Below are 13,943 nucleotides of genomic sequence, written 5' to 3'. Positions count from 1 at the left end.
ATATTAAATTTATAAATTATAAAAAAAAAAGAGCAAAAGTACCAAAAAATTCTTATTGATAATAAAAAATTATAATTTTAAGTATTTTTAATGAGTTGTTTTTTTTCTCATATTTATAGCTCTATATATATTTAAACTGATACATTTATTATACGTTATATAATTAAAATCATTCTAGTTATCTTTGTTCATTCTTTTTTTTTTGTAAATTGTATTTGAAATGAAAAATAAAAAAATTTTATATCGAAAAAAAAAAACGAGAAAAAGCTATACGACCACAAATTTTATTCATTTTATTATTATTATTCTTTACTGTTATATTTTCATTATACAGGGTTTATTACTAGTGACTATATCATCAGAGATTTGAATGAGAATCTATTAAAAATAACTCAAGATTTAATAGAATAATATATCAAGAACGCATATTATAACCCAAATTAATTAATTAACTGAAATTGTTTATTAAAACTAAATAAGGCTTTAAAACTAATTCCGCTATTAAATTACATTCTTCGAAATTGTCGAGTAATAACAGAGGAGTGAAGAATTAATTCAAATAATCAACTAAAGATGGCCAAAAATTAATAACTATAATTAAATAATTCATATTATTGCCTTTTTTTCAAATAAAATAAAAAATTGATCCGTTCACAGGTTTTTAGTTGCAAAGTTAACCAAAAATTCAACGCAAAAACGTACTTTTATTAATCCACCAAGAACTTCACAGTACAAATGAAAAGATAATGGAATTTTATCAAAAAAATTTAATATGCAATTTCTACTAAAATACTGATAAATAAACATATTTATGTATGTAGGTATATTATTATATATATATAATAAACAAATTAACATTTGAGAAGAAATCTACTATAATATCCCAACAGTCGTCTGATCACATTATTAATCACAGCAACTTTAAACAACAAAAATAAAAAGAATCCGAAAAGAAACCGAAAAAAAAAATTATTTCAACGCTTTTTTTGGAAATGAAAAACATATACAAAAAAAAATATTTCTTTTTTTTCTGTTAATTTTTTATGAAGTTGTTAACAAAAAAATAATAATATTTTGTGACATCTTTATTTAATCATTAATAACAATATTATTGTAGGTAATAAGGTGTATTTTGACACAAAACTGACATGCTACAAAATGAACGAATACATATGGTAACATCATTAATTCTTAAATAATTATTTTTAATTATTTTAAATAATAATAATATTAGAGGTCATCTTTTAATTTATTACTTACGGAATTACTTTAAAATAATAAAACAAAAAAATATATATATAAAAATTATAATTTTTTTTTCTTTTCATTTTAAATTGAATAATTAATTTTTCATTAAATTTAATGATTTCTTCAATGATTTTAATTGAAGTCATGAAACTTTTTCGGAAATAATTATACCAAACGGTTGCATGTACTTGATAATAATTTTAATTCAAAACTATTTAAATGTACAAGGATTACGATATTACTAATATATTAATACTTGAGAAAATACAATTTTAATTTTTTTTTCATATTTATGAGAAGATTTATATTATAAACCTTGTACAAGTTTTAAAATAAAAAAAAATATATATATAACCTTCACACTTTTGGACAAATATTCGTAAGTTGTCACACATTTCCGAAAATAATAAAAATATCGAATTGTGTCAAATCTTTTGCAATTATTTTTTCCAGGGGTAATGTAAATAATTAAAACGGACAATAGATAGCTACATAAATAAATTACTATATTCAAATATAGTAAGTATCAAGTGCAGTAGATTATAATAATTGTAGTAAGTATGCATATGTATCAAAATAATTAATAACATATAAGGTTTGTGTTCACACTTTTTAACTTAAAATAATTATTCACTCAATATTGTTGTAGAACAATAAATATATAAATTAATATTACTGAGTCCATGCAATTTATATTTAAATTTAAATTAGCAAAACATGTCAGTACCATAAAAAATTTAGTCATTAAACCGATTACAAATATTCTAATACAATTCTTAATATTAATTAATATGTATAGGTACCGCTTTCAAATAAATTTAATTCCGTCATATTAAATTAGTTTCATTTATAGTCTGACGCGATGATGTTTTGTCACCTAAGGTAATTGTTATTAATGTACACTCTGTTGCAATAATTAATTATCATAGAATATAATTACAAATGTATAACAATTTTATACAATTATGTAAAATGTAATGTCAATAAATTTTAATATACTAAAAACATTGAAAAACTTTAAAAATAAAAATTAATATTCTATGCAAGTTTCTTCAATAATCCACGTATTTAACATACAATATTTTGAAGATTTTTTCCTTGATCTTGATGTTGATTTTTTAATTTTAAATAATTTGTATAAATAAATCTGCGTTTGAATTGAAAAACTCTTTTAAAAATTAAATTTAATTGATTTTTAGGTAATTTAAATTCAAAACTAATTTATTTTTTTTGAAAAAAAATGAATAGACTAATAAAAATTTAATTGATTTATATGGATTTTAGCGCTCTCTATAATGAATAAAAAACTACTATTCGGTATTTAATAATTTATAATATAAAAGAATAGTGTGACACCGTAAAATTATATTGTAGAAATGAATCGATTTTATAATATACAATTTATCAAATTATCATATAAAATTTACAAATTAATAAAGCATTACTAAAAAAAAAACAATAGACTAATCAATTTATTTATGTTCAAAAATATTTGTAATATGGATAATAAATTATTTATTTTTTATGACAACTATAAATATTTACAAATCACTAAAGTCATTCTCCGTATATTCTGCATATAAAAGCCTTACAAATTTCATAAACTGATTTGACAATTATAAGCAATTATATTTTGTGGCTTATATTGTAGCTGTAGTTACAATTAAAGTATTTACTCCAAATTACTTGTCTCATGAACGTATATAAACCATCCCTGATATATGCATTTATATGATAAATATATTGTACATGATTTAATTGTTAAATGACCAAATTTGATTTTAGAATCACAATCCAATATAAAAACATAAACAGAAAAGAATATTAAAATTTTAACCTCAAATGCAATTATTATTATTATTTATTTATATTTCTCCTTATAGAACATTAAAATTTCATATAGAATCACACTGACAGAATTTAAATGAGCGCAATAACCAACACGCGTAATAATATTTTTATAGGCTATATTTTTTTTAATAACCTTATACAATTTTAAATTATTATATTTTTTTTTTGTATTTAAATATTACATAAAATGTAGTTAATGCACTCATGATGCGTTAATGACAATACATTAATGGCAATAAAGTAATTTTTAATTTTTTATTACGTAATTTTTGAAAATATTCTTCCAGAAATAATGATTTTGAGAATTATATATAAGAATTTTAAGAATTTGTAATAAATTTGCTCACAGTTTCGTTTTTTAAAATATTCGATTCTTGTCACATACTGATTGCCTCTATGCGTGATTAATTATAGCATTTGAAATAGAACCAAGCACATAAGTCGCAATAATTTGAATATTTTATACAATTTATTTGAAAAATTAAATTTATTTACCTTCAAATTTTTTTTATGTATTTCATATAATTTAAAAAAATTGGATATCATTAAATCGAATTCAATTACATAATATTAAATTAGTAAAAAAATGTACCTAAATTTAAGATATAAGCTTCTTATAATCTATAAGCTTCTTAATATCAAAAAATTCTTATAATCTCTTATAACACCTGTAAGGTGTATTAGGGTTATATATATATATATATTGAGTTTTTTGTCAATAAATTTAATTTTTTCTCTGAATATTTTTTTTTTTTTCTGTCATATTATTTTTATTATTTTTTGTTTTTTTTTTATTTTCTGATTGATTGACACGGTGATTATTCCATATTAGGATGAATGGAAAAATATCTATTTAAGTTTTATTATTGTAAAATTAACAATTTATTAATGTGATTTTATTCCAATTCTTTATAGCTCTATATCTATATTTTTTTTTTGAACATTATTTTCTCTGTTTTTACTTGTATTTCACTTGTTTTGGAGATGATGAATTTAAAATAGGTCTTGTTTTTTTTTTTTGTTTGTTTATTTAAAAATTTTAAAATTCAATTTCATGCTGCGTTTTGTGGCATTATATAGTAGCTCTCTATAATTAAATTTTTTTTTTTTATTATAAATTTTAAATTCTAATTAAATATGCGCATTTTTTAACCATGAAATTTATTTTTATAGAAAATTAATTGCACTTTTTTTTTTTTTTTTGTTAATTGTTAATGAACTTTAAGGATTCCAAAATCAAATTGTAATTAGTATTATTGGATATCCGTTATTATTAGATTTCCGTTATTATCAAAACTAATATAGAATATATTTTAAACTGCTTTTATTTTGAAAATAATGAAGTTTTTATTGAATTATGCATTTCCTATATTGTTACTTACTTACTGTCATAAGAACTATTGGATGATTAAAATATTTTAGGTAAGAGTCATATTAATGATAAAATAAAAAAAAATTACGATACAATACATTATTTAAACGCTCAAGTAAGAATTAAAAACAAATCAGTTGGGACATACCAATGGGTTGTTAAGTACCACTTTTCCCTTCAATATGAGAAAATACTTCAGTTAAAAGTAATTTATTACTTTGTTTTACCAAAATATTTCAAATGATTGCATACAATTAGGATGAGACAAAAAACAAATGGAAAGAGGCGGTAACATAATGGTCTTAATTGGATTTCAAGCGTTAGTTGCGTGAGTTTAAAGTAAATAATTAATATTTCTTAATGGTGCGACATTTACCGTTAGCTCTATATATTTATAGAAATTAGGAAAAACTTAAAGTTTCAGGAATATAAAGTGCAAATAATTCAAATTTTGCAAATTTCGAGAAGTCGTAACTTGAGAGAGGGATGGAGGTATTAATTCGAAGTTAGTACCTCTATTTATTAATATATATATAATTAGTAGCTCCATTTATCGAATCTATTACTAGCTCTATTTATCGAAGTTAGTAGCTCTATTTATTAATATACGTATATAAAAGCTGTTAAAAATTCAGACTCCTATACGGCTTATCGTCTAGAAGAAAAGCGATATCAAATATTTGAAAAAAACAGACTTTAGATAACGGTAAATTTTAACGGCCATTTTGTAATTTCCACGCTCAACTATGTTATGGCAAGGTAGAAGAAGCCAGTCACTACCTTCATAACGGCATAACGAATTATAACGAAAACTTATTGTAAGGAATAATTTTGACAAAATTACAAAAATTTTTTTAAAATTGCAAGTATTAATTAAATATTATTGAGCTTGTGAACAGATTCTTTGAAATATTTTGAAAAAATTTTTACTCTTAAATATTTTCTACCATAAAAATATTGGGTACATATTTGCAACTAACTATATTTAGCGAGCTCTTTAATAATTTACTCACTTAGTCTCATAGAAATGATTACCATTTCGAACACTAATTGTAACATACTCTAAAATAAAAAGCAAATCATGCCATAATTTTTTTCTACTACATTTTTACAAAGATAAAAAATATAAGATAATTGTATTAATATTGCAATAATAATTGTAGTAAAACTTTAAGAAATAAATTGTTAAAAAAAAAACCAAATTCATCAAAATTCAAGACGAAAAAATGGAAAAAAAATATAAAAATGAAGTATTGTTGAATGTTAAAATAAAAAATAATAAAAAGAAAGATAAAAATATTTTCAAATACTTGTGTTTTTTTAACCTTGACAATGAACCGATTATTTTTATTTTGATCCGTGATTTTGCAAGAATTTTTTTTGCGGCAAAAATTAATTATGTCAGTAGGGAAATTGTATTTTGTCGTTAATAGATAAAATGCGTTAAAATTTATTTTTTTTACTTTAAATATTTTCTCAATATTTTTAATAATCAACCATTAATAAATATTTAATACTTTTGATATATGAAAGATTTTTTGATATGATTTAATATGTAAATATTTTAAAATATAATAAATAATGAGTAGAAATTAAATTATTTAAATTTATTTTTTATATTTTGTATTTTGACTTTATATTTTCCTGCATAATATTATAGTTTTTTTTTTTTTTTCTGTTTTATTCGAAATAACCAATATCTTAATAATAAAAATTTGTTTAAAGTCTTAAATTATAAAATGAGATGTTAATTATTTTGATGATGCTGAGATTAAATGGAAGTAAAATTGAAAATATATTCAGATTTTGTTAAAAGGTTTAAAATATTAACGAAAAATAGATTGTTTAATTATATAGGGTGATTCAGTAATCAGTAACATAACATATACCATCATTTAGGCCATCAAAAACGAGTCAAATTTTTGTTCACAATTTAGGTGTCAAATCTCAACGATATCCGAGGTACGGGAATTTTAAAAAATTTTCACGATATTTCTACTTGCCATATTAATTTTAAATACTGATGATAAGGTTGAATAACTATTTATTGTCAAATAAAAATTTATTTTTCTTTATAATTTAATATTATTGAAGATAATCAAATTTATTCAATAGTCATAAATATTTTTGACATGCTATTTCAATCAGATAATTTTTCAAATTACGTTCGGAAGGGATAATATAATGAAGGTAAAACAAAAAAACGAAATTAATTAAAGAAATTTAAAAAAAAAACAAATAAAGAAAAAAGACTTTGTGCTTAATATCAATCAATTAGTTAAGATTATTAGTTTAATTAAATGATTTTATTTGCTATAAATTATATATAAAATTTAAAATTAGTAATAAACTTTACAATTCAATTATTAAACAAAACATTTTTAATGGAATTCGCATTTCATATACTTTCATTAAGATTTAATTTAAAAATTTAATCAAAGCAATAAATTTGATTAAAAATAAAAAGACTTAGAAGAAGAATTTTAAATTTAAAATATTAATTTCTACTTCTACCTATCCCACTCAACTAAATAACTAATTAAATGCAAAATTTTAAGAATTCTATTAATATTTAATGTGCTAAATCAAAAATTAACTCTCTAGCGATTGAATTTCAACACAGTAAAACCCAAACTAGCTGAAATAAATCTAAAATTATAAAATATTAAGGCATATTCATTAATCTTTTATTATTTTAATTTAAACATTTAATTCAATCGGCTCAATACAATTATCCTGCAAGCCAATTTTATATCTCATAATGCATAGTATTAACAAAACATACTAATTCCCAACTCAATAAAATTCTTTCTTTTCTTAAATAACTATTTTAATTAGCATAAAATGTACCTATCCTGGTACCTAGCATTAAATAATATGATGCCTATTATCTTACTTTAAAATTAATTCTACACATTGCTTCCAAATAAAATCCATATAGAATGTATTTTTTTTTTTTAAACATAAAATTAATTAGACTTTTTGTAAAAATAAAAATACGGGTGTGTCAACATAACTTTTTGTAATTTTATTTATTTAAACAATATTTTTTTCTTGAGAAAACAAGAGATACAGCAATTCGTGACCCAATTTCTTCCAAGACAATATAATTACTATTAAGTAAGGTAAAATTATATTATTTTTTTTACATATATTAGATATTTGCATATTTAAACAACTTAATTTTAAAATAAATAGAAAATTGGCAATTGTAACAAATCATTAAAATTGTTTATTATTCAATTACATACTTACATACTTTTTTTCTTCAAAAACATTATGCGAATATTATATGAATACAAAATTAACGCGTATATTAATCTTTACATGCTCATCATCAGCATATTGTACAAATAAGATTTTATTTTTTGTATTAATGATAATGATTTTTTCTATTTAAAAACAAAAAAAAACCCTCAAGGATTTTGTAATATTATGTACATGAATTTTAATTACCAAATATTTATGATGTAAGTTAGTTAATTTTACCAGGTTTAGTACATGGTTTATATATTATATAGAATATGATGCCCGCCTACGAATATGGAAATAAACTTTAATGAAATATAGTATGTAAATAATAAAATTTTTATGGAGATGCATTCATTATGGTATTTTTTTCCTTTGTACATACAAAATATTTATGATCTAAAGCAGTTGAAAATTTAATAAAATTTTTCAAACAGAAAGCAAATGATGTACACGTACACAATATGATACAAATAACACATTAAAAATATAAAATATTTCATAGAACTACTATTTTAAATTATGAAATAATTTGATGCAGATTTTTAAAGTTTAATTTCCATTAAGTTAAATAATAGAATTAATTAAAATTATCAATTATTGTAATAAAACAAATTATTAGAATTTGTAAAAGAATTATAAGTTTCTGGTATTAACTTTCTGGTAAGAACGTAATTTACTCTATCTTTTAATCGGTATATAATTTTTTGTTCTTAAATATTTTAGTATAGTACAGTGTAAATACACGTAGTGTTGTTTAATTGCTTTTATTTTATTGTAAAATAATTTATATTTAATTTACTTTATTTACACTTTTGGTTTTTGAATATGGAGAATTTTATTATGAAAGATTCATTGGTTCAAATAACTTAAATTGACTGAATATTAATATTTAGTTCATTTTTAATAGTGCATCTAATATTTTTGTGATTTTGAATATTTGCAGAAACTCACAAAATGCATTTTATATTTTTTTTTAAAAATCCTCTGTTGTACTAGAAACATTAATTTCTTTTTGCTCCTAAAAATCAAATAATCAATTTCTTAAAAACGACTTATGAAATTTTAAAAAATATACATAGATCTTTTTCAATCGGCCTGATATGAAATCAAAAATAAAGATAAAATTCAAAAAATACCTAATATGTATAAAAAAAAATAATAAAAAATGTAGGTTGATGTCCTTTTGAGATGTTTTTTATTCAACAAAGATAATTTGTTTTTGTTTTCTTCTTTTTTGACAAAATAATTATAATAAACCCATTAAATATAATCATCATGTCATGTATTTACATAATAACAGTTCATATTTCCAATAAAAAAAAAATAGTAATTGAAAATTAAGCTATTTTATATATTCTTATAATGTATCGTAATTATAATTTTAACATCTAAAACGAAATTTGAATTTTTTATCTAAAATTTGGTAAAATAATTGTATTCCCAAAATGATTCTAATTTATCTGCTTTCACGCTTTACTTCTTTCTTTAACATCTTCATCATTCTTTATTTTGTCACTATTTTCATTTGTTTGACTATTGTTGCTAGAATTATCTTGATTTTTTTTTATTGAATTAAGAGCCTCTTTAATGGCATCCTTTAGATTCTTTGAAGAAGAAACACTTTCCTTCGTACCTAAATATAAATAAAGGTAAATTTGCATCGCAAAAATATTTATGTTATTTTGCAAACTAATGAAAATATTTTTTAAAGAAACTGAGAAATAAATTCTTAACCGAAAAAATTCTTACACATGAATTTATAATGACAGTATAATTATTTTGCTTCTTAATATTTTATTTGAGATATATTTAAGGGAAATGAAATAACAACAGCATTTGTATTTAATATTAACTAACATTACTTTATTTGAAAAATATTATTTACTTTACTAAATACAAATTCTTGTTTAATATTTTTCTATCATCACTTATCTGGCAAAAAAAAAAGTTTTGATGATTGCATTTCACTTCCCTTAAATAAAACAAAATTATTTTTTCATATTTAAATTAAAATAAACCAATCGGAATTTAATTTTCTTTTTAAATTTTTAAAAATATTAATAATGAAAATGAGTGCATGAATCAAATTTTCATTATTAAATTAGTCTCGATAACTATTACTATACTGCTGCTGCATTTGTTGTCTACGAAAATTTTCTTCTCGTTCTTTTAAAACGAGATCTCTTTCATAATCCAAAACATCTTGTCGAGAAGATACTAAATGATAAAACCAAAACAATGTCATTAAAACTGCGCCAATTGAATAATAAAATTTTTTATCAAATTTTTCTCTTGATTGCTCATAAAAGCTTGTATGATCATGTTCTGTATAACTTTGATTACTTGATTCGTTACCCTGAGTATATTCACTTGAAATTGTTTCGTTTTTATAGCCAGATCTATTAGACTTACCATCAGTTTTAAATGTTACACCAAATATTTGACCAGGCGTGTCCGTCTCCAGCTCAGCATAGGCCTTTTTTGAGATAAATAAGATTAAGATGTTATATTGTTAATAAGGAAATATAAATTTTATAAATACAAAATAGAACCTGTATTAAAGCTTTCTGTTTCTCAGTTAATTTTTTAGGAATTTCTATTTTCAAATCTACATAATGATCGCCTGTACCATAGGAATTGACTCTTTTCAAACCTTTCCCTTTTAAATTAATAACTGTATGTGATGAAGTTCCTGGTGAAATCTGAAATAGAACATTTATTATTTTCACCATACTTTTTGTTTTTCTCAAATTCTTTATACTTGTATAATTTGGTCTTCATACACTCCTTGAATTCTAATTGTTCCACCAAGAACCGCTTGAGATAATGAAATAGTAGCTTTTGTACGTACATCAGCTCCATCTCTTTCAAAGTATCTACTCTTCTCCACTCTTGAAAAGACATAATTTTTTGAAGTGTATTTGCGATTTTAAAATTCAATTTTACCTAAAAGTAACAAAAAGCTCTCTGCTCCCTACTGCCATTCTTACTGTTTGTCCATTTTCAACTCCAGCCGGAACCGGTACAGTAACTTTTTTCCTTTGAACCTACAATGTCATATGATATCACTCTTCTTAAATTTTTCCCAATGTTAAATATAATAAAACTTACTGTTTGGCCTTTTCCTTCGCACTCAGCACAAGGATATTTAATATAGAGACGAGTACCTTGGCAGTAGCGGCAAGTTGATCTCATTACGAAAGGTCCGGTTGAAATCGATTCCATGCCAGTTCCATTGCAGTATGTACACTTTCCTGGTTTTGTTCCAGGTTCACATTTAGAACCGTGACATTTTGGGCATGTATCTACGATGTTAACACTAATGTCCTTGTTTACCCCTCGAGCTGCTTGTGCAAAAGTTAAATCTACAACAACCTCTTGTGCTCCACCAAAACCAAATTGTGATCCAGCAAAGTCTTCGAAACCATGGGTTCTAGAGGCAGTTTCTCCAAAAATAATTTTAAATAACTCTTCTGGATCAATAGTTGATCTATACTGCCAGCTTTGCGAAAATCCTTCTGGTCCTCTAGGACCTCCACCACTTCGGCTTGCTTGTTCCGAGGTTCGTCCAAATGTGTCGTATTCTCTACGCTTCTGGTCGTCACTAAGCACTTCATATGCCTCCGAAACTTCTTGAAATTTTCTGCTAGCATCAGGATCATTTTTATTTGTGTCGGGGTGATATTTTTTAGCTAATTCATAATATGCTTTCTTAATTTCTTTAGCTGAAGCATTTTTTGCTACATTTAATATACTATAATAATCTTTGGCTTTCACCGAAGAAGATACATGGAACGTGCGTATTGACTGATCTCTACTAGATAATTTTCCCGTAGAAGTCCCTAGAAATAATCAAAAGAGGTTATGTTGATTGTTTTATAAAATTAACGTCGATATATAAAAGCAAGCAAATAACAGACTAATAATTATTAATAATACAATAATTTTTGAATAAATAGCATCACTTTCATTTCAAATTTTAAAATTAAAATTATGATGTAATTCAATTTAGAGTATTTGCAATGCGCTACTTATATACCTTTATGTTGATGTCCAACTGCGGCACGTTTGTGATTCGATTGGAATTTATCACAGCTTAATAAACAAACATTATAATTACGATTTGGTAAAACTTGAATAGAATAACACTGAAATAATTTTAATTTTTTCTGATTTAATATTCCAACAATACTACGAACTGCAGCCATAACTAGGAAAATATGCTAAAGAACTTCAAATTTCGAGAACATAAAAACTTCCCATCCCATTGATATGAAACTGTCAACAAATTTAAGTCATATGTGCAATAATTATGTATTGCTTCAACAGGGATGTGAGAAAAATCTTATCAAAAAAAATAATTACGCATTTTAAGGTATCAAAACAACTACACATTTGGTGTTGTAAGGTGGTGTTAACATATAAAATATATATGTCTCTTAGCATGCAATTTTTTGAATAATTAAATATTAGATGGGAAAGTCTATATATTTGGCAATTACATAGAAAATTATTTAACCAAAATATTGTTTTTTTTCCATTTGACAGATTCGATAGAAACAATACTGAATCGAAGTACTTATATAATTTGACATCATAAGACTAGGCCAAAAAAAATTCGTGTAACCCATTTGATTAGTAGTTTTGATAAAAGCAAAATGAAAAGTATTTTCCAAAGTTATTTAGGTAAAAGTAAAATACGAAAATTTTATTTTTTAAAAACTTCAATAAAAATAATCATTCAAAACTAAAGTATCTCATCAGGGATTACAAATACTGAATCCAAAATAAGTGCAGTTGTTAATTCGTTTTTTTCCGAATAAAATTTTTTGCGACAAATTGGCGAGCTTATGAAAAAAATTCAAAATTTAATTATCAAATTTCACGTAATGTTACCTATGTTTTTACTTCATTGTCAATCATAAATTATAGTACTTTTACTATGAAAAAATATCAACGGCCTTCTACTAGTTTATTGATTTCAATTTTATTTTCTTTGACTTTTTGATGTTTGTTTCAGACTTGACAGTTCTAGTTTCTTAAAAAACAAAACATACATTCACATCACACAATGTTATATGTATGCATATGAACATGCACAATGTAAACATAAACAAAAAATCTCAAATTGTATATATTCATTTTTATTCGGTTTTTGAAATTTGCTGTTTTAAGTAGACAAAAAAATGTCTGCACCAAGTAAACTTACCTGATATATAGAGATTTGGAATAGCACCATAATTCAGTTTTGAAAATCCAATTGCAAAACAATTCTTATGAAAATGTTCGCTACAAACCCTAATATTATCATATATCTGTTTATCAGAATACTTTTTTAAAATTTCTTCTGGGAATAAATTTTTCCATTTTTCAAAATTTTATAATTTGGCTTTAGCAAATTCTAAAACCGTACGGTAACGTTTCAAAATATTATCAAATTTAAAAGAGCATAATGGAACACTGCACTTTTTGCCAGACATCTTGGTGTTTTTATCAATATGTTTTTTTTATTAAATAAAAATGGTTCAACAAAAAAATTTCAAATCTTTTTAATTTATCTAATTATCACAAAATGTACATATATTTAATTTTAAAATTTATAAACAAACTTTTTTAGCATAAATATAAATAATAAACAAAAACAGCTGTCACTGAAATTGTTTGAATGGAAATTGTCAAATTTCATAGAAATCGTTTTTATCGTCAAGTCGATTAGTGTTTACATTTAAGAATTTTCACTAAAATAAAAAAAAAAAAAAAACAATTTGCTCCTTACAATATTTTTCAAAAGTTTGTTAATAATTTTTGCATTACACCTGCATGAACTTCCAAATTTTCAATGTTTCGATTTACCTGAAATTCCATATTTCCAATATTTCGAATCTTTTGCAATTTCATACTATTTTCTTTTCTTAGTAGCTTGATTAACTTCAATAAAAAAATGCATATTAATCGCTCTTAAAATGTGGTTTATAGAAAACATATTTTGGAAATTAATAACACTAATAATTATTAATAACAGTGATAATTTAAAAGCAAAATTGAACAAATGATTGCGGCCGCGTAGCATGTTTCAAAAACTATGTCAGGGTGATTATTTTAGAAAAATTTCGGCCACAGTCACAAAATCCACAAGTCCACAAAATTTTAGTATGCCACACGTATATTAAAATATAGAGTTATTGGAATTATAACTCAATATTTTAATCTCAGAATTCGC

The 13,943-nt window shown here is 23.0% G+C and overlaps 1 protein-coding gene across 3 annotated transcripts; it reads right to left on the bottom strand.

Moving 5' to 3' along the window:
* Positions 1–8,925: 8,925 nt before the first annotated feature.
* LOC129616058 (protein tumorous imaginal discs, mitochondrial-like) lies at positions 8,926–11,996 on the bottom strand. Of its 3 annotated transcripts, none has more exons than XM_055531512.1 (7): positions 11,763–11,996; positions 10,835–11,565; positions 10,670–10,770; positions 10,485–10,614; positions 10,276–10,425; positions 10,136–10,199; positions 8,926–9,356 (listed from the first exon to the last, which is right to left on the bottom strand). In XM_055531512.1, the coding sequence occupies exons 1-7, from the start codon at positions 11,929–11,931 to the stop codon at positions 9,190–9,192; spliced, it is 1,512 nt and encodes a 503-aa protein (XP_055387487.1). In that variant the 5' UTR covers positions 11,932–11,996; the 3' UTR covers positions 8,926–9,189. The 3 variants fall into 3 exon arrangements, with proteins under 3 accessions (XP_055387487.1, XP_055387485.1, XP_055387488.1); XM_055531513.1 differs by lacking the exon at positions 8,926–9,356 and adding an exon at positions 9,943–10,079; XM_055531510.1 differs by lacking the exon at positions 8,926–9,356 and having other exon boundaries at positions 9,613–10,199.
* Positions 11,997–13,943: the final 1,947 nt, after the last annotated feature.

Source organism: Condylostylus longicornis, unplaced genomic scaffold (assembly GCF_029603195.1).
Source record: "Condylostylus longicornis isolate FDR11 unplaced genomic scaffold, ASM2960319v2 ptg000162l, whole genome shotgun sequence".
Lineage (NCBI taxonomy): Eukaryota > Metazoa > Arthropoda > Insecta > Diptera > Dolichopodidae > Condylostylus > Condylostylus longicornis.
This window is presented reverse-complemented; position numbering and strand designations above follow the sequence as displayed.

Excerpts from the sequence above, each read along its gene's own strand:
- LOC129616058 (XM_055531510.1), bottom strand. The coding sequence starts at position 11,931 with ATGGCTGCAGTTCGTAGTATTGTTGGAATATTAAATCAGAAAAAATTA. Across the intron at positions 10,426-10,484 it reads ATGAAGACCAAATTATACAA|ATTTCACCAGGAACTTCATC; the intron begins GTATAAAGAATT and ends GTTCTATTTCAG. Across the intron at positions 10,200-10,275 it reads AACAGAAAGCTTTAATACAG|GCCTATGCTGAGCTGGAGAC; the intron begins GTTCTATTTTGT and ends ATCTCAAAAAAG.